This window comes from Pristis pectinata, chromosome 8 (assembly GCF_009764475.1).
Source record: "Pristis pectinata isolate sPriPec2 chromosome 8, sPriPec2.1.pri, whole genome shotgun sequence".
In the NCBI taxonomy this organism is placed as follows: domain Eukaryota; kingdom Metazoa; phylum Chordata; class Chondrichthyes; order Rhinopristiformes; family Pristidae; genus Pristis; species Pristis pectinata.
This window is the reverse complement of record NC_067412.1, coordinates 70,213,218-70,236,296: the sequence shown is the minus strand read 5'-3', so window position 1 is coordinate 70,236,296 and position 23,079 is coordinate 70,213,218. Positions and strand designations below refer to the sequence as shown.

The following is a 23,079-nucleotide window of genomic DNA, read 5'->3' as shown; positions in this document are numbered from 1 at the left end:
AGTGGGTTCACAGGAGAATCCATTATTCAACTGTGTAACATGTAAACAAAAAGTGAAATAAAAGTGTGTTACAGTAATACAAATATTTTCCAATCCATTGGAATTGGAAAATTATTGCCTGAAATTAATTCCTATAGGATAAGTAGTGTAAATCAAAGCATGACTCACTTTGAAATGCAAAAAGCTTTCAGGTTCTACAAATTTTTAGCAAATTTATTGTCTTATCATATCCCATCTAAACAGTTTCTCCTCATAGCCTTCCGTTGGTGTCATGTTGAATTTCAGTGCCAAGTGTCATCTTTGTCTTTTTAAATACTGACATAATTGTGTCTGTGCAATAATTGAATTTATTTAGAGCATTGACATTTTTAGTAAAGATAACCCACTAGCTCTATGTATGTTATGTATATTTATTTTAGAAGTGTCTGTATCTTAAAAGTTAGTTTGTTTTTATTTTGAAACTAGGTGAACTTGGAAATGCTGTTGTAGTAAGCTGAAATGTATCCTTAGGAAATGTTTGTCATTTAGAAGATTAGTTTAAACATTTGTAAATACAGAAATGTAAAACAATTTGATCAAAGTTATAGGATATGGCATGATACAATTGTTCGTTGATCTGCTTTATAATGAAATATATTGGATTGTAAATGAAATCTAAGGTAGTAGATTAAGCAAAATTTATCAAGCAAAATTAAGCACAAGGTAGTAAATTAAGCATGATTTATTGGTTAACTAATACTTTTGTACAAAGCTGATTGAATTGTCTGAAAATCAGATTAAAAAAACTGCAGATGCTGGAAAAACTCAATCAGGCAGCATCTATTTTAAAAAAAGAAACATTTAACGTTTCAGGTGTGGGACTTGGACCTAACTTGCTCAGATTTTCCAGTGTTTCTTGTTTTTATTTCTGACTGAATTGTCTTATGTATACATCTTCAATTAATCTTTTGCCAATTTGAAGGAAGAAATGTAGGACATGTTGTAGATCGTATTTCAAGAATATTGGGATTTTTTTTTACTAATTCTTTTGTGGGGAGTGGCCATCTCTGCCAAACCCCGTATTTATTTGTCATGCAACATCATCCTAAAGGAGGTAGTAGTGAATATTTTGAACTGATGCAGTTCGTGTATTGAAGTACACTTTCCGAATTGATAAGTAGGAATGTCCTGTATTTTGACAAGGCAACAATGCACAATTGACTATAGGTTCTCGTATCTAAGTTGTCTCTCTTGAAGATGTACTTGTCACTGCCTCTGCCCTTCTACATGGTAGAGAGTATGAGTTTCATAAGTAGTCGAAGAAGTCTTGGTAAGAAATGATATAATGTGAATGTTGAATGAGATGATTAAGGGGGTCGGTCAAGCAGGTTGCTTTGTTGCATGTTATATCCCTGGGACTGATCCGATTGGCTACCAAGCATTTCTTTTTGATTGTTGGAACTCCAGTCCAGTGGAGAGTTCTCCTCTTGATTCCCACTACCTTTCAACATCTAATAGGGCTCCTTGTTGCTGCACTGGGGGAAAATGTTGCCATGATAACAATATTGCTTGTAAAAGCTTTCAGTGAGCAGTGCCTGACATGTTTTAGTTTCAATGAAAGCAAAACTGTATCCATGATTGGAAGCTGCCGTATGACTTCCACCGATCCCAGTGAAACCGAAAGCTGGAACCAATTCAGTTATCACACGTTGGGAATCTGGTGAGCAGTGACTGGTCTGTGGGTGTTGTAGTTCATTTGGCCCTTCTGATCGTTAACCGCTCCGGTGAGAGCGGGGACTGCGAACTACAAAGCCCAGAATACCTTTCGCCCACCGGCACTTGGCACGTTATATTCCAGCTTGTCCGTGCGCTGCGCCCGCTGTCCCTTCGCCGCCTTGCGTTCGCGGTCAGCCGCCAGCTTTCCGTGCGGCTCCTGCGTACGGAAGCGACCCGTCGGCTGTCGCGTCGTCCCGCCACATGCACGGACACCGAGGGCAGCAAGTGCCGAGTATTGAACTGTCCTCGGTTCGGCCGTCGCGACGCCTCCGGTCCGTTAGCGGCGCGAGGGCTGCGCCTCGTGCGGCTCCCTCGCGCGCTGCTGGGCGGAGCCTGCGGGGTGGTGGTGGTGGTGGTGGTGGTGGTGGTGGGGGGGGGGGGTGTGGGGGTGTGGGGGGAGGGGACGGGGGCGGCGCTGATTGGCTGAGCCCCCACCCCCCCCGGATAACGAGCGACCAGGGCCATTTAAACAGCCTGGGCTGGTCGCGGGCTGCAGGAGTGGAGTGTTAAATGGTGGGTGGGTAGATCAGTGGGTACCGGTCGTTCATCAGCAAACCTCGGAGGCTAGGGCTTGTCTGAACGCTGGCACTTGAAGGTTTGGAGTAACCCCAGTTTCCCCTTCTGTAACATGAGGGAGTGCCCAGTGTGATGGCATGTCCGAGGCAGAAGGACTCTGTAGTAAGTCACCGACCCTGTGGGAGGCCCGGTGAATCTGGGTGGGTGGCAAGTATTTCGGCCGTCTATTCAGCGACTAAACACACGATGTCTTCCGCACACCTCTAGTTTTAGATGCTTTACATCGATCCATTTCACTAAACAGACCCAGAGGTGCCCAGGAAGCTGCGATTAGAAATAGCGAAGCATGTGCAGTGATTACGGTCGAGATGTTAGGGAGGTTTGGCAAACTAGACAAACGAATTGACATATTTGAAGCACAATGCAAACAAAAAAATCTTTTTTTTGAATAGCTGGATTGGAACTTTAACTTACTGCTATAATTTTACAAACCTAAAAGGGGAAAAATGTGTTTATGATATTTGCATCTTTAGGAAGCTCTCAAGAGATCACAACTGATTTGGTCTTTGAAGTATAGTTGTTGGCTTTGTATTTTACAACTATGCACAGACCTAAATTGCTGTGAATTTAGTATATGGGGAGTGAAATAATTTAAAAATAGTTTTAAAAAATGCTGTTGGCCCAGGAGGTAATTAGAGTTGGATGGTATTAACATAATTTTTGTCTTATTATGTTTAATGGCTTACATCAGGGCACTTGGGATATTAGAAAAGAGAATCTTTGGGGTGATGGGGAAGTTTTCATGCTTCATAGTTTTATGAGAATGTGCAAGTCTAGAAATGGTTTGAACCTGTGATCTTCTAATTTGGTGAGGTATAGAATAAATTTCTCTGCTTCACCATTTCTATATAAGATAAGATCTTTATTAGTCACATGTACATCGAAACAGACAGTGAAATACATCTTTTGCATAGTGATTTTTGGGGGGCAGCCCGCAAGTGTCGCCACGCTTCCGGCGCCAACATACCATGTCCATAACCTCCTAACCTGTACGTCTTTGGAATATATTAAAGGTGCCATGCAAAATCAACTATTTTTAAAAAAAACCTGCATGTATCTTTTACATTCTCTGAGTATCTTGAGTACATTGCAGCAAGTGAAGCAGTTTGGAAATAAACTTTGTAATGTAGGCCATCATTGAGTTAGAATCGGTCATACAGCTCAGAAACACACCTTTCGGCCCGTTCGTTTGTGCTGGCCACGAAGCCCCTGTTGATGCTAATCCCATTTTCCCCCCGGGTATTCTTCATCAATCTCTCCCCAGTTTTCCTGTCACCCACTCAGGCTTGGGACAATTTAAACAATCTATCACCAGAGTGTCTTTGGCATGTGAGAGGAAACCAAAGCACCTCGAGAAACCTGTATGGTCACAGGGAGAATGTATAAACTCCATGTAGACAGCATTCGAGGCCTTGCATTAATTTAATCAAAAGCACACAGCAGTTCAGGTGAAATAACTACATTGATAAAAGAAAATTTAAAAAAAGACTTGGAAGAAGCCATGCATGCTGCTCTTCCTTTTCATTAACTTGTTAGTCACAGGAGAGAGTAGATCTTTCTCATCAAATTCCAGAGCCAACTTTGAAGCCATTTATTGAAATAATCATTGACTATCAAACAATAAGTAATACCATTCACGTATTTTCTAATTTACCCATCTCATTCCAACTTTAAGTACTTAATTTTCCTAAGTCCGCCCCCTAGTGGCTGAATAAAAAAAACATGCTTGTTTCATTATCCCAGGATAAGAAACTCTGCTGTACAGTCCTGTTTCAGGGATCACTGATCTTACTGATGGTTTACCATGGTGGAAATGTATACCATGTGAAATTTTTTTTAATATCCACCATTATGTGTTGCAAATACCTTCTGATTTTGAGATCTAGATCACATGCGTGATGGCTGAAATACAGGTAGTCAGAAATAAATTACTAGAGCTCTGAATTGCTCATGCATAATCTGAGAGAGGGAAAATCCTGTTTGAAAACTGTATTTTGAATATATTAGAGAAAAAATAGTAAATTGTATTTACAATGTGATTTTTAAAAATTTACAGCTATTTCCAGTTTAATTGTATGTATGATACAGGAGAAAGAAAAATTGGCTCATCGAAATGATTTATCAGGTGTATAATTCACACTGTAATGGATGCTGTAGAATTTACTTGATAGAGGAAAGGTCCATAATTATAAATTTTTTCACAGGGTCTTGAAGTTCATCGGGTGAAAACTCAGGAGCTGCTTTCCTTTGTGCATTTGAGCTGTCATATTAGTTTTTGCCAGCCACAATTCTATGACTTAATTTTCAGAATGCTGCTACGTTTACCTTTATTTTTAAAAATTATTTTTGACAGGAAATATTTATATCTTGCTGGCATTAACCAAGCACAGCATTTGCTTAGTCCTGATGCACGGTTTTGACCTGAAACGTTTTTCTCTGCACCCCACCGCCGTAGATGCTGGTGCTGCTTGACCTGTTGAGTTCCTCCAGCAGTTTGTTATTTTGCTCCAGTAGTCTTTTGTGTCTCTAGTATTTGCTAGTTTGAGAATCTGTTTTAACCTTTTTGTTAGTAAAATGCAAGTAATAACGAGGAAACAAACCTAATGTATATGTATTCAAACCTAATGGAAAACCTTTTGTTCCATTGGAATTAAAAACAAAGCCTATAAGAAATGTGCAGTGGATTAGTTAGCAAAGGGGAAAGGAGTGTTTCATTTTGGGGCACGGTAGCGTAGCGGTTAGCGCGGCGCTATTACAGCGCCAGCGATCGGGGTTCGATTCCCGTCGCTTTCTGTAAGGAGTTTATACATTCTCCCGTGTCTGCGTGGGTTTCCTCCCACATTCTAAAAGACGTACGGGTAGGTTAATTTGAGTTTAAAAAAATGGGCGGCGCGGACTCGTTGGGCCGGAAGGGCCTGTTACCACGCTGTAAATAAAATTTAAAAAAGTTAATTTAAAAAAATTTAAAAAATTACACAGGAGAAACAAAGAAGGTTCTTTGCACAGAATGCTATCCTATGTTTTGAAGATGTTGACTGGTATACTTTATGTACTCACCATTCATTTTATTCTCATCATATTCCTTGCATTTCAATTTTTCCATATAAGCATTTAGTAATTTCTATTCAGAAACTTTTTTTTTACCATTTTTCGACACTTGAGTGCATGGTCAGCAGTGCAACAAATCAACTGTTCCATAAGTTACAGGTGTGTTTTGATTGGCTCTTTATTCATAAAAAGCCCTGTAATCCATTCAAACTTATGGGAAGTACATTTTGAAAAACTTTCAGAATTTTAGAGTACAATTATTGGCACTACTGTTGTTAACAATTTGTTTAATTACTACTCAAGAATCTTCTAATATTTTCTATTTATTGTAACAATTTGAATACAGAATGTTGGTAGAGTTTTATGGTATTACTTACATATGTCACCATGAAATTAGGGAGAAAATTTTCCTTGGTTGCTCATGCTAATCATTTGCTTTGCCCATGAACTGTACTAATTTTCTGACATTCAGTTCTGGTGGAAGATTGAGACATGAGTAAAACAAACAGCCAGTTGACACTCTTACATTTGTTTAGCCGTGGTAACTCTAATTTCTCCCCAACTGTCTTCAAATGTTTTGCATATGACACTGTTCAGTGTTTTATACTTTAATTGGGCGCTATGTACATTATGAATATACGGCAGTATAATGTTTGCCTTTTATGCTTTTTATCAGGAAGCTATGCAAAATTATGATGTACCATAAGAGCCCATCCTTTCCTTGGCCAGTTTGAACTCTCAGCAACCTTTTCAAAATGTTGGAAATACTGATCAACCTGATCTTTTCAAACGGAGGGACCAATCGAACCTCCCTGCTGGCTGAAAAACCATCATCAGAATCAGATTCCGAACTCCTACGCTTCATTTGTAACTCATGCTGCCTCTTTTTCTCCTTCTCCTCACTATCCAGCTCCATCCTCTTCAATTCCATCTGCTTCATTGCTAGATCAGCCTCTATCTTCATCCCCTAGACTAATCAAATCCTTTGATTTAGTATGATCAGCACCAGGAAGATCTATTAGTACTGATGGCAGTTATCTTTATAAATTCTCCAAAGCGGCACATCCTTTGATTTAGTATGATCAGCACCAGGAAGATCTATTAGTACTGATGGCAGTTATCTTTATAAATTCTTATTTCTATTATAATGGAGAACTTGTTTGTAGAGTAGTTCCAGACCAATATGAGTTCTAATTATAAATTTTCAGGTGTCGACCTTCAGAATGCCTTCATAATTGAGTGGTAACTGATTTCTCCCTTTCTCTAAATATGCCTAGCATTTTTGCATGTGGTGAACTTTCCAGAAAGCTTGGTGTTTATCATCACAGACTGCATATATAAACAGAAATGCTGGAAATACTCCACAGGTCAGGTAGTATCTGTGGAAAAAGAAACAGAGTTAACGTTTTGGGTCCAAGCCTCTTCATCGGACCTGCTTCCTGACCTAAGTGTTTGTAGGAAATTTTTTTCTCAGATTTCCAACATCTGCCGTTTCTTTGTTTTTCAGCAGACTGTATATAATATAGCTGGTCCAGTCCACTTAATTTTTCGATTTACAGTATCTGAAGTCATGGTCATTTCAGGTATTTAGAATTTTGGCATCTGCTTTAACAAAAAAAATTACTTTAGAATAGTGGTGGTGCAGTGTTTTGTATCGGCCTTTTGGAGCAAAAATATTTTACAAGTACTTGTGCGGTTATTAATGGTTATCTTTTATCAATCAGGTTGGAGCAGTGAAGGAGTGAACTACTGTAATTGGTCTTCACCTGTCATGCTTGCCACAGCCTCGCTGTACAACGGCATTCACGACTGGACACAAACTGACTGTATACGGATGTGTGGCATTAAGGAAGATAGGTGAGTGATCCTGCAAAGAAATGAATAAAGGCAGTATCTGGTTGAACCTAATTATCCACAGTTTGTGCAAATCTACTGAATTGCAGCAGGAAAATATAATATATATGAACATAAAAAAGGCCAAAGAACATAATATACCCAATCCTTTTGCCAACAATTTGTCTTTTTGTCACTAATCATCCATTTTTTCTCAGCAGACACTATAACTTGCACCGTTTTATAAATGGATATAGTTCAAGGCACTACACAGAGGTCTAAGAAATAATTGTTAGTGGAGCAATCAGAAGTGTCCAAAATGAGGTCAAAGAGGTGGATTTCAGAGAGGAAGATGGAGATGATGAAACCTAGGCTTTTGATCTGCTGATGGTGCATTAAAGGGATATGCATTGCAATATATCAGAATCTGAAAGAGTTCTGATGAGGGTAGAAGGGCTGGTAGATGGCCTACAATGCTAGAAACAATCAGATAGAGATCAGAGAATCCATGAATAGATTTAAATATGAGAATGAAAACTTGAAATAGAACATTCAGAATCAAAGGGCCAATTTAAGTCTCATCAATCAGGGGTGGTCGTGGGTGGTTCTTGTATTAAAAGATATGAACCAATGAGGTTTAGATGGGTTGAACTCTTTGAAGAATAGAGGATGGAAACTTGCCATAGAGCACTGGGGTAATCAATTCTGGATAACTGGAGATTTCAGCATCAGGTTAACTGAGTTATGTAATGGTGACTGACAATGCTCTAGAAGAGCTGCTACCAGAGAACCAGGTGTTGTCTCTGTGGAGTTAGCACATTCTATTGCCATTGATTGTGTGGATCTCCTCTGGGTGCTCTGGTTTCCTCCCTCATCCCAAAGACATGCAGGTTGGTAGGTAAATAGGCTACGATAAATTGCCTCTGGTGTGCAAGTGGATGGCAGAATCTGGGGGAATTGATGAGAATGTGAGGAAAGCAAAAAGAAATAGGATTAGTGTAAATGGGTGACTGATGTTGATTCGATTGCTCGAAGGGCCTGTTTCTGTGCTGTATGGCTTCACGTGAAGGATGGTGTAGACTGTGGCGACTTATGATGAGGTTAAACACTCAGATCAAGGTTAAACAGGAAATGAAGGGTGTGAATCATATGAGACAATGGTTAAGACATTCTGGTGCAGATAGTGGAAAATATTTAGAGCTTGCAATGGTAGCCAAAGAAGCTGGCTTTTCCTTTTTACTGTGGTTCAGCAGAAAGCAATTTTTGGGTTGGAACTTGCTGGGAACTGCCTATATTTCCTATGTAGAACTGCTTGCATTTATCTTTGCAAGTGCCACCATGTTTGTGATCCCCATTCAAACTTGCTCAAAGAGCTTTGCTAGTGATTCCCAGACAGAACTCCGAAGTTGAACTCGGAGAGTCTAAGGATGTAGTGCAAATGTACCACAATTCTCCAGCAGTTTCTCTGGGGAATATATTCAAAAACCTGAGTCAGAATAGATCTGGTGCTGAAACAACAAATTCATTCATTTGAATTAAGTGGAAGTGCTGCAAGGGTGAAAGGTAAGTATGAAGTAAGTTGCATGTTTTGAAATAATTGAGTTTTCCTTAATGCTTTTGATTGTTTAAGTGTTTTTAAGCAACTTACTTTTATTAATTTGAGAGTGGATAAAATAGTTTTTGATTGTTTCTGAATATGTTTGACAGATTTGACAACTGGCAAAGCCCAGGTATCTGCCTCAGCCAGCTGTTAGATTTTGTTTTCAGTGGTTGTGTCGATGGGATTTGCTCTAACCTACCCACATGACATATCACCGTGCAATGTCTTGCCATCTTGTATTGCGAGGCTTTGAGCAGCAATTTGACATCAAAGAACTTGTGTAACTCATTACTGCAGCATTTGTGTCAAACCTGATATCAGACAAGGGTTTTAGAATGCACAGGTAATGGGGAAGTAGAGCTGGACATCAGGCAGACATGTGAAAGTGTCTGGAAAATATCACCAAGTGAGATGTAGGTGAAAAAGAGATGTTATGGGGAGGTGTGACGTGGAGAAGCATGACTTGGAAAGTTGTCGGACTTCAAAGGTAATGCTAGAAGAGCTTTTGGAATATCAACCTATGGTGAACATTGGTGAGGAGAAACCAATTGAGGGAAGTTCCACCTGACTGGATGGTAGTGAGAAATGTTGATAGAGGCTGTTGTAGTCAAATATGTTGAAGACCAATGAGAAGGGATCAGAATCACTGAGAAAGTTGGTGGTTAGAATTGTTTTGAGTAAAATTCTGATTAGAGAGATGAAAACTCAGAGTAGTAGGAAAAATCTACATGAATCAAGGAAGTTAAAAGTTAAAATGTATTCAAGGACCTTGAAGTTGGATAGAGGTGGAAAAGAGTGAGTTTTGAAGAAGACGTGACAGTGTTTTGAATAAGAAACACGTTGTCTGAGGTATTCCTTTGAATAGCAACCAAAAAGGGAATTTTGGTAATTGAGAGAGCAGCAGGTCTTGAGTGGTTCTCATCACTTTGGAAAAGATCTGGGGGTAGATGAAAGTGAAATTAAAGTAAGACACATTCAGAGCGAAGACCAGAGCGTATAAGAAGAACGTTTTGGCTTAGAATGAAAAGTAATGGGGGAAGCAGCACTGGGAGCAGATAGTTTATTTTATTGTCTGAAGAAATTTATGATTGTTGCATAGAGGGATTGGAAACAATGCAGAAATCTGGTAGTTATTTTTGCACTTTAGATCTTTGTGGAATAGTGAGCTGGGGATAATTTTGACACTTAGTAATATTCTGATACATAAAGTGAACAAACTAAGGATCACCAATGGCATCTTTCATTGACTTGAATTTATTATTGCAAATGTCCTGTTGATATTTTTTTCCTTTTTACAATAAATACAAATGGATTTAAGGTACTGAGGGAGTGCTGTACTATTGGAGATGCTGTAATTGGAAGATATTACTGCTGCATGGGTTATTCCTTCAAGTAGAGCTAAAGTATCCCAGTGAACTATTTTGAAGAGTAGGGGAGTTTTCTTTGGTGTTCTGGCTAGTATTTCTCTTTTAATCAGCATCACCAAAGTATATTGTTAGGTTATTGTCACATGATTATGTAAGCTTGCTATGCATATATTGGCTGCCATGTGTCTTGCATTACTTTACTGATACACTTCAAAAGTCTTCAGTCGGGCTTAAAGTGCATTGGGTTGTTCTGAGTGTTTTGAAAGGCACTTAATAACTACAAGTATTTCCTTCTAAATATAAAGGAGTGGATGCATTCCTAGGACAGGAGTCCTCAAAATATACCCAGTATAGATAAGATTTGCTAAAAGTTGCTTTAAAATGTAGGGTTGAAATAGCACTCTCCCAATAATCATATAATTCTGCTTAGATACAGGAGGGGTTGCCAGAAGATTAGAGGAATGCAAATGTTACATCTCTGTACAGAATAGACAAGAGGGATAAATGAACCTGATGATGGTGAATTTTTGAGACAATATCAAGGGCAAAAAGTAATTTATTAAAGGCACATTATCTTTGGCTAACCTTTTTGGAGTTCTTTTTTGTAGTGGTAGTGAGGGCTGATGAGGGTTGTGCCATTAATGTTCCACATATGAACTTCTGAAAGATGTTTGATAAAGAATGAAATAATGCACTTGTTAGTAAAATTGAATACCAGGGACTGAAGTGGCAGTGGCCGCATGGATATGTGGGTAGTCATGAGCTAGAGAACAGATCATAGTGCGAAATGGTTGTTATTGGACTGCCAAGAAATGGGCAGTTGTGTTCCAAGAACTCAATGTGTCTTTGCAGATTTTTGTTGAGCAATCCAGTCAGTCTCTTACGTCCCCTCTGCAAATTATTTTCTCTCAAGTACCTGTCCTTTTGAAAGCCCTGATTGACTGTATCCATAGATGTAGGCTTCTAATGGATACTTTTTTTTAGGAGCAACTTGCATTGCAGGCAAGCCCAGCACTTATTGCCCATCTTTAATTGCCTTGAAGAGAGGATAGTGCATTATCTTCTTGAATTGCTGCAATCCTTCTGGTGAAGCTACTCCCATAATGCTGTTGGGTAGGTAATTCCAGGATTTTTTCCTGGTGCTGATGAAGGACTGGCGATATACTTCCAAGTTGACTTGGAGGGGAACTTGCAGGTGATGGTGCACCTGCAACCCATGTTCTTCTTGGTGGCAGGTCATGGGTTTGAGAAGATTGGAATATCATTTCAATCTATCCAATTCAGGAGCTAGATTATGAGCCTGTTCCTTGAAGGGAATGGAATAGTTAAAAAATAGACCATGTGAAAGTGAGACGTGAAAATTGGCAGGAAAGTTGGTGAAATTTTCGTGTTTAACATGACAGCAGAAAGTAGCAGTGCGTTCATCAATGTACCAGAGTAAGTGGTGAGGGAAAGGGTTCTGTGTAATACACTGAAACAAAGAATGTTTCACATCCACAAAGCAACAGATGTATGAGCACCTTTTATGTTGCGAAGGTGTGTATACTTGAAAGAGTTGTTCAAGTAGGGGAGGGAGGTGATGGTTCGGGACTGGTTGGGTTTCTGTTCAAGGAAGAAACGGAGGTATTCAGACTGCTTGGTGGGGTCTCATGCAGAGGAACTTCCTATATTTTGACACAGGATGCTATTCAGCCCATCAAGACCATGTTGGCTCACAAAGCAATCCCTTTTCTCTATAACCAATTCTCCCTACATTTCCATTAGCCCTCTAGATTCTACCTTGCATCAATGTGCCAGAGGTGTAATCCAGTAATTCACCTACCAACCCGCATGTTCTTGGTATGTGAGAGGAAACCAGAACACCTGGAGAATGGACTTGCTCTGGTGACAATGAGATGCTCGGGCCAGGAAAATAGAAACTGGATGTGAGTGAACAAACTGTACAAGGGGAGGGAAAATAGTCAAGATGGGAAGAAATGAGTTCCATTGGACCATAACAGGCTGAGACAATAGATCAACTTAGATATGCTTGTGAAGCTTTGAGAGGGTGGAGGTAGACTATGTATGGTTAAGGGATTTTTGAGGTTGGAAGATGGGAGGATTATCTCCAAAGGGGGTGAATCAACGACTTTGTTTGGGAAACAATGGTCTAATATTGTTGGAAAGATCATGGTTTAGTGGACTGTGTGTAGAGGTTTAATGACAATGTTGGGTTGATCCTTCCTGAATGGGCTGCAGCAGGTCTGTTTTCATCTATTTCCAGGCACATTTACTTGAATATTGGAGTTTGGATCTGGAATTGGAGAAACAGTAAAGAAATTTTGTAATGTAGAGGATTATTGGAGCAAGGAATATTTTGCCATTCGGAATTGAGGTAGAAAAACTGGATAAATAAGAGGCAGGAGAAAATGTAGGGCCATTGAGAATGAGCAGGGCACTGCCATACAACTGCAGTAAAGAATATATCAGGCAGATAGATCTTGCAGCCCTGTATTTTATTATTGACATGGATCAGTGTGCTTATTGCCCTCTCTGTGTATTTTGGCCTGGTCAGTACTTGAATGGGAGAACAGGTGGGAATGCAAAGGTTACAGGCCTGCTGGGGAAGCAAATAATCCAACCAGCAGACTGAAGGATTTTGGTTGCATTGTATATCTAAAATAGCTGGTAAGGATGTTTGAGAGAGTTCCTTTCTTCCTCCTGGTTTAAATTCAAGGCGTTCCATGGTGGCACTGCTAGTAGAGCTACTGCTTCATGGTTTCAGTGACTCGGCTTCAATCCTGACCTCCTGTGCTGTCTGTGTGGAGTTTGTACATCCTCTCTGTGACCACATGGGTTTCCCCTGGTTGCTCCACTTTCACCCACATTCCAAAGACATAGGGGTTGGTAGGTTAATTGGTTACTGCAAATTGCCCCTCACATGTAGGTGAGCAATAGAATCTGGGGAAATGATGGGGATGTGGGCAGAATAAAATGAGATGAGTATAAATGGGTGCTCGATGGTCGGCACAGATTTAGTGGGACGAAGGGCCTATTTCCGTGCTGTATAATATTATGACTGTAACATTCATTTGTGCATCAAGGTCAATGGCACATTTCCATAAAAATGATGATGGAATCACACAACACAGATTGAGAAACAGCTTCTTCCCGTCCGCCATCAGATTTCTGAACGGTCCGTGAACACTACCTCTTTTTTTTTGCACTGTTTATTTATTTTTGTAATTTATGGTAATTTTATATCTTTGCACTGTACTGCTGCCGCAAAACAACAAATTTCACGTCATATAAGTCAGTGATAATAAATCTGATTCTGATAAATCTGATTTTGATATTATTTTCTGGACCCCGGTTTGATGATCATAAAAATGGTTCCAGTAAAGATTCTGTACTTAAGTGGCATTCTGTTTTTCATTATAGGTTGTAAGTTGCATTGATTCTGTCTGTGCTGTCTTTTTTCCTGAAGTATTTTTTTGTGTAGTAAAATTGGGATTTTGTACAAAATCATCACAACTCATGAGTAGTGGGTCATTTGAGAGAAGGTGGTTAAGTGCTGGTTGAACATTTACCTTGTGTATTAGTTGTTGGTTAAAACTTTATTATCAGCCCAAGTTAATGAAAATACTGATATTTTATGTTTGGCTTTCAAAAGTTCAAGTACAAAAAAATAACTTGATCGAAGTTGGTTGGACAAATGGGGTGTAATAATTGATGACATTAGGGAATGGAGTCAGACCAGAAGGCATTCTTCAGAAGCACAAGCATTTGTAGTTAGTTTTTTTTTACAAAAACAAAGATCATGAAAATGGTAGGAGTGAAGGAAGGGAGTAATTGACTTTTTTTTATAGCATTCAATAATATTACAGCATGTGTATTGCTGCATATATTAGGCATTAAGACTGGTCTGTATGAAGATAGCTGTTTTCTCTGATGTTGGAGGATTTGATATTATTTAAGTTTTCTGAGGATTTTAAGCAACTTACATGAAAATATTCTTTCTTTTCACAGGAGAACTATTTTGCATGGAAAACACCTTAATAGTTACTTCTCATAGCATAAGGTGAAACATAATTTTCTTTATGAATAACAAGCTAAATATAGTATAGAGTATGATTATAGATTCTCTGATGTACAGTTTTTGGTAATCCAGAGGATGGGTGCGGTTATGTTTGTCTGTCTGCATGTGCACTTGTGTACTGTTTTAAATGCTAAGCAATTTAGGTTATGGGGGTGCATAATTTTAAAAGGGGAAATTTGGTCCCTGGTTATACTAGTGTGTAGAAACCATATTCAGCGTAGCACTAAGTCAAACAGATTAGAGAGAAGCAAATTTGAAACTAAGTAAATGCTGATTTAAGTGATCACAGCTAGAAAAGTAATTGAGACACTATCATTGGTTTCAGCCTCACTGGCTGAAAGGAGTAAAGAAAATCACTGGATAATCCAGTTTTTGATTCATGTTCTGCATAGAAACTATGCACTTCTAGAACCTGGAGAAGGATGCCTTCTATATTCAAACAATATGCTGACACTGACTGCTTAGGTGCATGGGTGTGTAATCAATAGAAAAAGGTACCAGAGAATATAATAATACTTCTAATCTGTAGTTAAGCTTCAAAAGAAGTGGAAAAACTCAAACATATAAATTGGACAACTATCTATATTGTCCAAGTTAATTATGTTTATTTCTTTTCTCATTTCTTTTATTTATTGCATAAATTTGAATATTTAGCAAGCATTGTGTGAAAATCTGTGATGCTTTTTAAACAATGCTTTCTCAAATTCTCAAGGTACCTTCATAATTGTTTGAAATATTAGTTTTGCTCATGCAAATGCTTCTTTCTAAACTAATATTTAATTTTGTGAAATTTGAAATATTTTACCTAGCATGTTTAGAACAGTAAAATTTGGAGTTTTCAGAGATGTATGAAATTTACAGCATCTCTGTTGTTTTCTGTATTGTGTAAATGCCATTTTGATCATAATACTTTATTTCCAATATTTAGTCTGTGTCATTGTGTAAATTATTTTAGGAAAACAATTGCATACTTTGTTTTAAAGGATTAAAAAAGCCGACAAAAATTGGGCAAATATGCGCAATCTTTCTGACTGTCCTGCCAAATAACAATGAAGAGAAAAATTTAATATGTACATCTATTAGTTTTCTTCTATAAGCATGGAAAATCATTTTCAATGATTTTGCATTAAGGGTAAAGATATTAATTCCTTGTATTAAAAGAAGGTCCTCCACAGACATTGAGTTCAGTGTGCACTTGCCATTAACACTTTTCAATAGCAGAAAATTTTATGGATATTTTTTATTCATTGATGGGATGTGGGAGAAGCTGGCAAGGTTGGCATTTCTGCCATTTGAACTGGATGGCTTGCTGGTCTGTTTCAGAGGCACTTAGGAATCAACTGTTTTGTCAAGCCAGACCAGGTAAGAATGACTGCTTTCTTTGCGTAAAGAATGTGAAAGAACCAAATGTGCTTTTAACGACTTTTCCTAGTACTAGCTTTTTATTCCAGATTATTCAATTGACTGAATTTAAACTGTCCAGCTGCAGTGGTGGAATTTTTAACCCTTGTTCTTGGATCTTCAATCCAGACTTCACTATTCTGCATTTGGATTGGTGGTCCAGTAACTTTACTATATAACTGTACCTAATTTATCATTTTAATTATGCAACTAGCATTTGTTATTTATGAGAAAGATATGAGAGCAATAGACTTTTATCAAAAAATATAATTGCTTAATGTGATCAGGTGTTTATGAGCCAGAAACACACTTCTAGATTTTTGTTCCTGGCCATCTGTGCATGCAATGTGAATGTGCATTTTACACCCATTTTCAAGTGTTATATTTCCTTATGGCATAGAGAATAGCTATCCATGCAGGCTCTTGGAGTAATCCCACCACCTCTCTTATTTCCCTGCAACCTATACCTCTCACATGCCCAATATCATACTCCTGATTTTCCCATCAGTTACATACAGCAGGTATAATAGTATCCAGATGTCTTTGGGATGTGGAAGGAAACTGGAACACCTGGAGGAAACCCATGCTGTCACTCTTAGAAGACAGCACTGCATGTTCAAAATCAAATCCAGGTTGATGGAGTTGTGAGACAGGTGCATTAAGAGCAGAGCAACTCTGCTAGCCCTTGTGTGTCACTTCCACAGTATTGTTCTGATAGCTAAGGTTTGTGAATGGAAGATTGAAGTTTACTTTGGCCTTAAATAAGAGTGCATTACCTTACCAGGGCACCTGCTGGGAGTCCATGGTGGCCATTCCTTTCAACCCCTCCACCCCACTTCTATATTTTCCCTCTTCCTCTCTTGCTGCGATTATCTCCTTTCTTACCACTGTGATTAATTCTTGCCTTTGGGAATATATCATAGCCACTCACCCCGCCATTGTGATTGTCCCTTTACCCCTTGCCAACCCAGCTTCTCTTGCCCCCCCCCGACCAACCCAATCCATTGCCCAAATGTTTGGTTCCATGAGCCTTGGGCCTCGTGCAGTAGAATATATTACTACCAGCTAGCCTTGGGGGATAAAAAAATGGCAGTTTAATGTTGCCTTGAAGACATATTTAGCCCAAGGTCATCTTATAAAAACAAAATATTGTTCATGCCAAAAGTCTAAAATAAAGCATCGACTGATATAAAAACACAAGGTATCAGGCAACATGTTAAGAGCAAAACAAAACAAGTTAATTTTAGGTCTCATCAGATCTGTCTGTCTACAGATGCTGATTGACATGTTGAATTTTTACGGTAGTTTCTGAGTCTGTTTCTGCTCTTACATTAGTATTCATCCAGCTGCTTTATTGTGCAAAGTTAGTGGCATCTATTCCTCATTTCCAAGATTCCTGCATTTAGTTCATACAAAAATTACATCTAATCTTAACCTTCTGGTGATTGTCATTGAAAAGCTCCAGGTATTCCTCAATTTATGGATGTTTGATTTATTTTCATTTTAACAGTCTTGACTTTTTAGGATACGTGTCCTTGACATATTATTTTTAGCTACAATGTACAGCACACCACTCTCCACCCATAGGAATATGCTGTACCAAAAAACCCGCAATGCATTTTGGCCAGCCTTTTCAAATTATGCCACTTTTCTTAATGAAACGGAATCCTTTCTGAAATCAAGGAGCACTTGTATTAAGATTAATTATCCTGTGATTTGAGTTGGAAGTTTGGATTTATGAGTAGACAAATGAACAGTATGTTGGAAGCATCCTGTGACACAAAGTGTATTCTGTCATATAAAATTTTGAACAGCTCAATACATTAGGAATTGAAGATGCAACCTTGTTAGCTACTTTATAAAGATAATTTTGTTATCTTTGTACAATTCAGGGATGTCAGGCACATAGAAGCAATTAGACAAATACCCTTCTTGGGTTGGAAGTTGATTTTAGAATAAAATGCTTTAAATCTGTTAAGATCGGTTGTAATAAGAACCAATTTGTTTGGTTGGTACCTTTTTAAGGTTGCTAAATCATGTACATCTTTTTACTATGAAAGTCTATGTATTTTGCCTATCACTTTCTTAATCGGGTTCAGAATCATTCAAATAGAGTGATAGAAACAAATCTTTAAAAAGGCAGAAAATTAAAGTTAAAATAGATCTTTTTCAAATAAATTTATAAAGTACGAAGGGTTTCTTTGATCTGGATGTCAAATACCTACTTATTTAGTAAAGGGGCTAAATTTTAGCTGAGGTAGAAAACATGCTGTGATCACATGCACAATTAACCCTTGGCTATTTGATCTAGTTCTGCATTTAGGTTATTTTTCCTCTTGCTCCTCCACAGCAACTGACAAAGGCTAATCCCACATTATTAGCAGGTTGTAAGACATACCTCATACATTTGTGGATTTGAAGAACTGTTGCATTGACTGCTAAAAGGCACCTCCAGAATGGTCTTGGCAGCAAAATCACTGTTTTGGATCACTGAAGGGGACTGAGCAATGATATTGCAGATGGTGGCAAGGCTCTCATGTAAGCATGTTCTGCACTTATGGGTGAGCCTCAGATAATAACCAAGAACCAGGTTGTGAAAGGATAGCCTTATTTTCAGTTAGTCATTTTTTGATTAGCTTTTTGGCATTAATCATCATAGTGCTGTTGCACATTCAGAGAGTGAACTCCCTTCTGGACAATCAGCGGCAACCTACAGATTGAAACTTGTAATCCTTGCTCTCTATCTTTCTGTTGCTCCCTTTCAAGAGCAGGGGAGATGAAAGTAACTTTCTCTGAGTAGAGAATGTTTGGGTGGTATGTTGCATTATGATGTCTCCTAGACCAGCGGGGAAGATGATAAGGAACAGAAATTAATGCTACCTTGAGCTTTGCTGCTTCTGATGTGATTTTTGACCCTGCTCTGTAACTGTACCAAACTTCCATCATCCCAATTGTTCCAATTGTTTAGGAACAATTGGAATAACTATTGCGAAAATGCTCTTCCACCTCGCACCCACAACTTTTTATGCTCTACTATCTTTCGATAGTACTGAAGACTGAGGGAAACAATCACCAAATCATCACTCCTGTCTGGCAGAAACAGGATTAGTCTGAAGCCTAGAAAAATGGACAAAAATGTTATTTCTGCTATGACTCTGTCTGGACTTCAGAAAAAGTAATGAGAATCAGCATTTCGCCTCGTCTAACCCCACTGTAAACAACAAACCTGCAAGCAATTGATAGTTCCTTTAAATTTTACATGCGGCGAGGGGTTTGGAGTCATTTTTGGTGCTAAATACTATGACTTATGTATGACTTGAAAACATGACATTGGCTACTACTGAGATCTGCTTTTCCACTGTTCATGTCAAATGGTTATTGCATAAGCTCAAAGCCACGATCAAATCACTTGACAGACTCAAGACATATACCCTTCCCCATGTGACAAATGGGCAATAGTCTCATTACAACTCTACAAGCTGTGTACGGCATAGAAAATTTAAAGCAAATAGTCATTCAGAATGGGCAAACAACATACTTTAAGATCCAATTGCAAAGTGAAAATGTAACTAGCTTTAGTTGTTTTGTGGTTTGGAGCAGTGGAATGAGTATCAGTACTCTTATTTCCTCAGACACACACCTTCTAAAAAAGGATTTAATATAGTAAAGACTTAATTGGTTTGTTTTTGAAATCTTTTAAAAGCAGAATTTGAATGTATTGTGGTTCTTTTTACTTTTATTATGAAGTCATAGCTTCTGTGGGAATCAAATGTGACATCTTTCAAAATGCATAGGGGACCAGTTCTAGTGAGATTCAGTATAAAACATTTCAGTGGGTAGTAATCATTAATTTTATGGTAAATTAACTCCTAGTCATAGTATGATAATGGCATAAAGTTATGGGGAATGGAGGTCTGTGCATAAATCTGCATTTGCAATGTTCACAAAAGTGTAAGAAGAAAACCCAAGTATTTCATAAGTAAAATAGTAGTATTGATAGAAACAGACTGTAAAAGCTTCTATGTTGTATTGAAAAAAGTGGATTGGTCACTAAAAATAAACTAGGTTCCAATCAGACAGAGAAAGGAAACATTACAATGAGAATAAGGAAATATCAAACTTTAAATACTTTGTAGATGCCATCATGTTAGAAGACACAAAATAATTCTAGAGCTAGTGGGGAATCAAGGGCACAATGGAATGAGAAACTGAAAATTAGTATTAATAAAGAAATAGTACTGAAGAAATTGATCAACATAAAAGCTGATAAATCCTATGCACCAAGGATACATTGAAAATGGATACATTAGTTTTGATCTTACGGAACTGATGAGACCTTTTATTTGGTCCTTGTGGATTAGAAGACAGCAAATGTAACCCTGACATTCATGAAAGGAATGAGAGAAAAAACTGGAGATTCGAAGCTAGCTGACCTGATGTCAACAAATGCTTGTGTCTATTATTAGCAGTAAGGGCACTTATGGAGTTATACGGCATGGAAACAGACACTTTGGCCCAACCCATCTATGCTGACCAACTTGCCAACCTGAGCTAGTTCCATTTGCCTACATTTGGTCTGTATGCCTCTAAACTATTACTATCTTTGTCCAAATGTCTTAACCATTGCATTTGTACCCACCTCCACCACTTCGTCTGGCAGCTCGTTCCATATGTCCACCACCCTCTGTGTGGAAAAACTTGCCCCTCAGGATGCCTTTCAATTTTCCCCTCTCACCTTAAATCTATGCTTGCTAGTTTTAGACACCCATACCCTTGGAAAAAGACTATGACCATTCACCTTATCCATGCTCCTCGTCGGTTTATATACTTATATAAGGTCACCACTCAGCCTCCTATGCTCCAGGGAATAAAGCCTCAGCTTGTCTGGTCTCTCCTTATAACTCAAGGTCTCCAGTGCCGGTAACGTCCTTGAGAATCTTTTAATACACCCCTTCCAGCTTAATGACATCCTTTCTGTAGCTAGGCGAACAGAACTGCACGCAATACTCCAAGTGTGGTCTCACCAATGCCTCGTACAGTTGTTATGTGATATCCTAACACTTGTAAATGCTCTGACCAACGAAGGCATGCCTTGTTTACCACCCTATCTACTTCTGTCACCACTTTTAGGGAACTATGTACTTGTACCCCTCAGTCTCCCTGTTCTACATTGCTCTCCAGGGCCCTGCCATTTACCATTTAAATCCTGTTCTGGCTTAACTTACCAAATTGCGACACTTTGTGCACTTGTCCGAGTTAAATTCCATTTGCCATTCCTTGGTCCACTTCCCCATTTGATCTAGATATGGTTGTAAGCTTAGATAACCTCCTTCAATGTCCACTATACCATCAATTTTAGTGTCATCCACAAACCTACTAACCATGCCAACTACATTCTCGTCCAAATTGTTAATATAGATGACGAACAGCAGTGGAGCCAGCACCGATCTCTGCGGTGCACTGCTGGTCACAGGCCTTCAATCTGAAAAACAACCCTCCACGACCACCCTCTGATCCCCACCAGCAAGCTAATTTTGTATCAAATTGGCTAGCTCACCCTGGATCCCATGTGATCTAACCTTCTGGACCAGTCTATCATGTGGGACCTTGTCAAAACTTTGCTAAAAGTCCATGTAGACAACATCTACTGCCCTGCTCTCATCAACCCCCTTGGTCACCTCTTCAAAAAATGCAATCAAATTTGTGAAGTATGATCTCCCAGGCATAAGGTCATGCTGCCTATACTTGATGTATACTTCATTTTTCTTGACCAGAACCTCAATATATCTTGTCAACCAGGGTTCCCTAATCCTGCCAGCCTTGCCCTTCACTCTACTGCCATCAAAATTAGCTTGGCCCCAATTTAGGACTTTAACTTGCAAGTCAGTCCTATCTTTTTCCGTAACTATTTTAAAACTTATCCTAAACACGTGATTTTCTGAGTTAGTTTTCAGAAGGTATAATTAGTGGAGTTGGTCATATAAAACCAGTAGATTTAAAATTTATTTGGATTTTCAAAATGATTCTAATTTTGTGCAAAATCATACAAAGTCCAGAAAGAGGACATTCACCCCTTCAAATTAGTGCTGGCTTTTTGTAGAGCAATCCAGTTAATTCAAAATATATTAATACAGATAGTGAAAAGACAGTGGATTCTGAACAGCCAGAAAACCTGGAATAGTAATAAAGATGACTTTTATAAACATAATATTAAGAGTACTGCAAAGATCAATCTGAGCTTTCTGCTATTTCTAATGGATGGGACTGATTTATTATGTTTTCAAGTTTTCTGACAGTGCAAAACTAGATGGGTAAATAAGCTATGAAGGAATCCTGATGTTTGAAAGGAGTTATAGGCAGGATAAGTAAATGGGCAAGGGCAATGGCAAATAGAATATATTGTAAGGAAATTTACCACATCCTCACCACTTATTTGCTGACCTCCATGATTAACCTGGTCCTATTTTCCAGTCCCAACTTCCACTTGCTCTTGCATCGGCATCCCCTGGGCACCTCCACTTGCTTCAGTCCACTTTACAAATATGCTCTATTTTCGTTCATATGCAAAGGGAAAAGTACAATGACCATTTCAATGGTGGTCATGGCTTGGATTCAAATTGTAACTGAATTTTGCAATTTGCCCATGTCAAACTACTAACCAATGACCTTCAACACTGAAGACTTTCATGTCCAAACCCTTTTACATGGTAGGAATAATGACTGAACAGCATTAAAAAATAATGCTTTGGAGAGAAGGGAATGAGAGAGAGCATATTTTTCTTTCCCCCAAATTCCTCAGCCAGTGGGAGCACCTCTGCCTTGCCAGTTTTGCATGCTTTTTATGAGTTGTCTTATTTCCTTTGATCAGTTCCTTTTTAAAGATCAGTTTTGAAGAAGACCCAACCCCTGTGCCATCAGAGACAATTTTCAAATTCATTGTCTGGGTAGTAACCTGGGGAAGTGGATTGTCCATTTGTTTCATTGGGCTGAGTAGCTTTTACAGTGGACTTTTTTCAGTTAGGCCACCATCCAGGCAATGGAAACCACAATTATATCATCTGCTATTTCCAGTAGTATCAATTTTTTAAATATTTCTACCAGATTATATTTTCAATTAATTACTATTGATTAAATTTGGTGGATAATTAGAAAATGAGGAGTTATGGTTAATGTGAGTTTTTTTTGGACTGGGGAAGATTGGAAGTACTAGTCATAGGAGTCAATACATGGTTCACTTTTGTTCATGGATAATCTAGATTATTTAGGAAGCACATTTAACTAGGAAGGTTATAAAAGACTTCAGGAAGATATAAACCTGTAACAAAATGCAGTCAGGTACTTCCAAAGGAGTTCTTGCAGAACACCAAATTGCTTCCAGGTCTTCCTTGTGTAGAGTGCACTTAAGAACAGTGACCCTTGGA

The 23,079-nt window shown here is 38.5% G+C and overlaps 1 protein-coding gene across 8 annotated transcripts in view; it reads left to right on the top strand.

Moving 5' to 3' along the window:
- The window catches only part of bcorl1 (BCL6 corepressor-like 1), a 183,144-nt gene that overhangs the window by 86,189 nt on the left and 73,876 nt on the right, over window positions 1-23,079 (top strand). For 4 of the 8 annotated variants that reach the window (XM_052020783.1, XM_052020782.1, XM_052020779.1 and 1 more), the window contains 3 exons: window positions 7,104-7,236; window positions 13,263-13,354; window positions 14,188-14,239. In XM_052020783.1, coding sequence (XP_051876743.1) covers window positions 7,151-7,236; window positions 13,263-13,354; window positions 14,188-14,239 — 230 coding nt within the window. In that variant the 5' untranslated portion in view covers window positions 7,104-7,150. Of the gene's footprint in view, window positions 1-4,122; window positions 4,245-6,886; window positions 6,963-7,103; window positions 7,237-13,262; window positions 13,355-14,187; window positions 14,240-23,079 lie in introns of those variants that run through there. The other 4 variants (XM_052020780.1, XM_052020785.1, XM_052020786.1 and 1 more) reach the window with 4 other exon arrangements.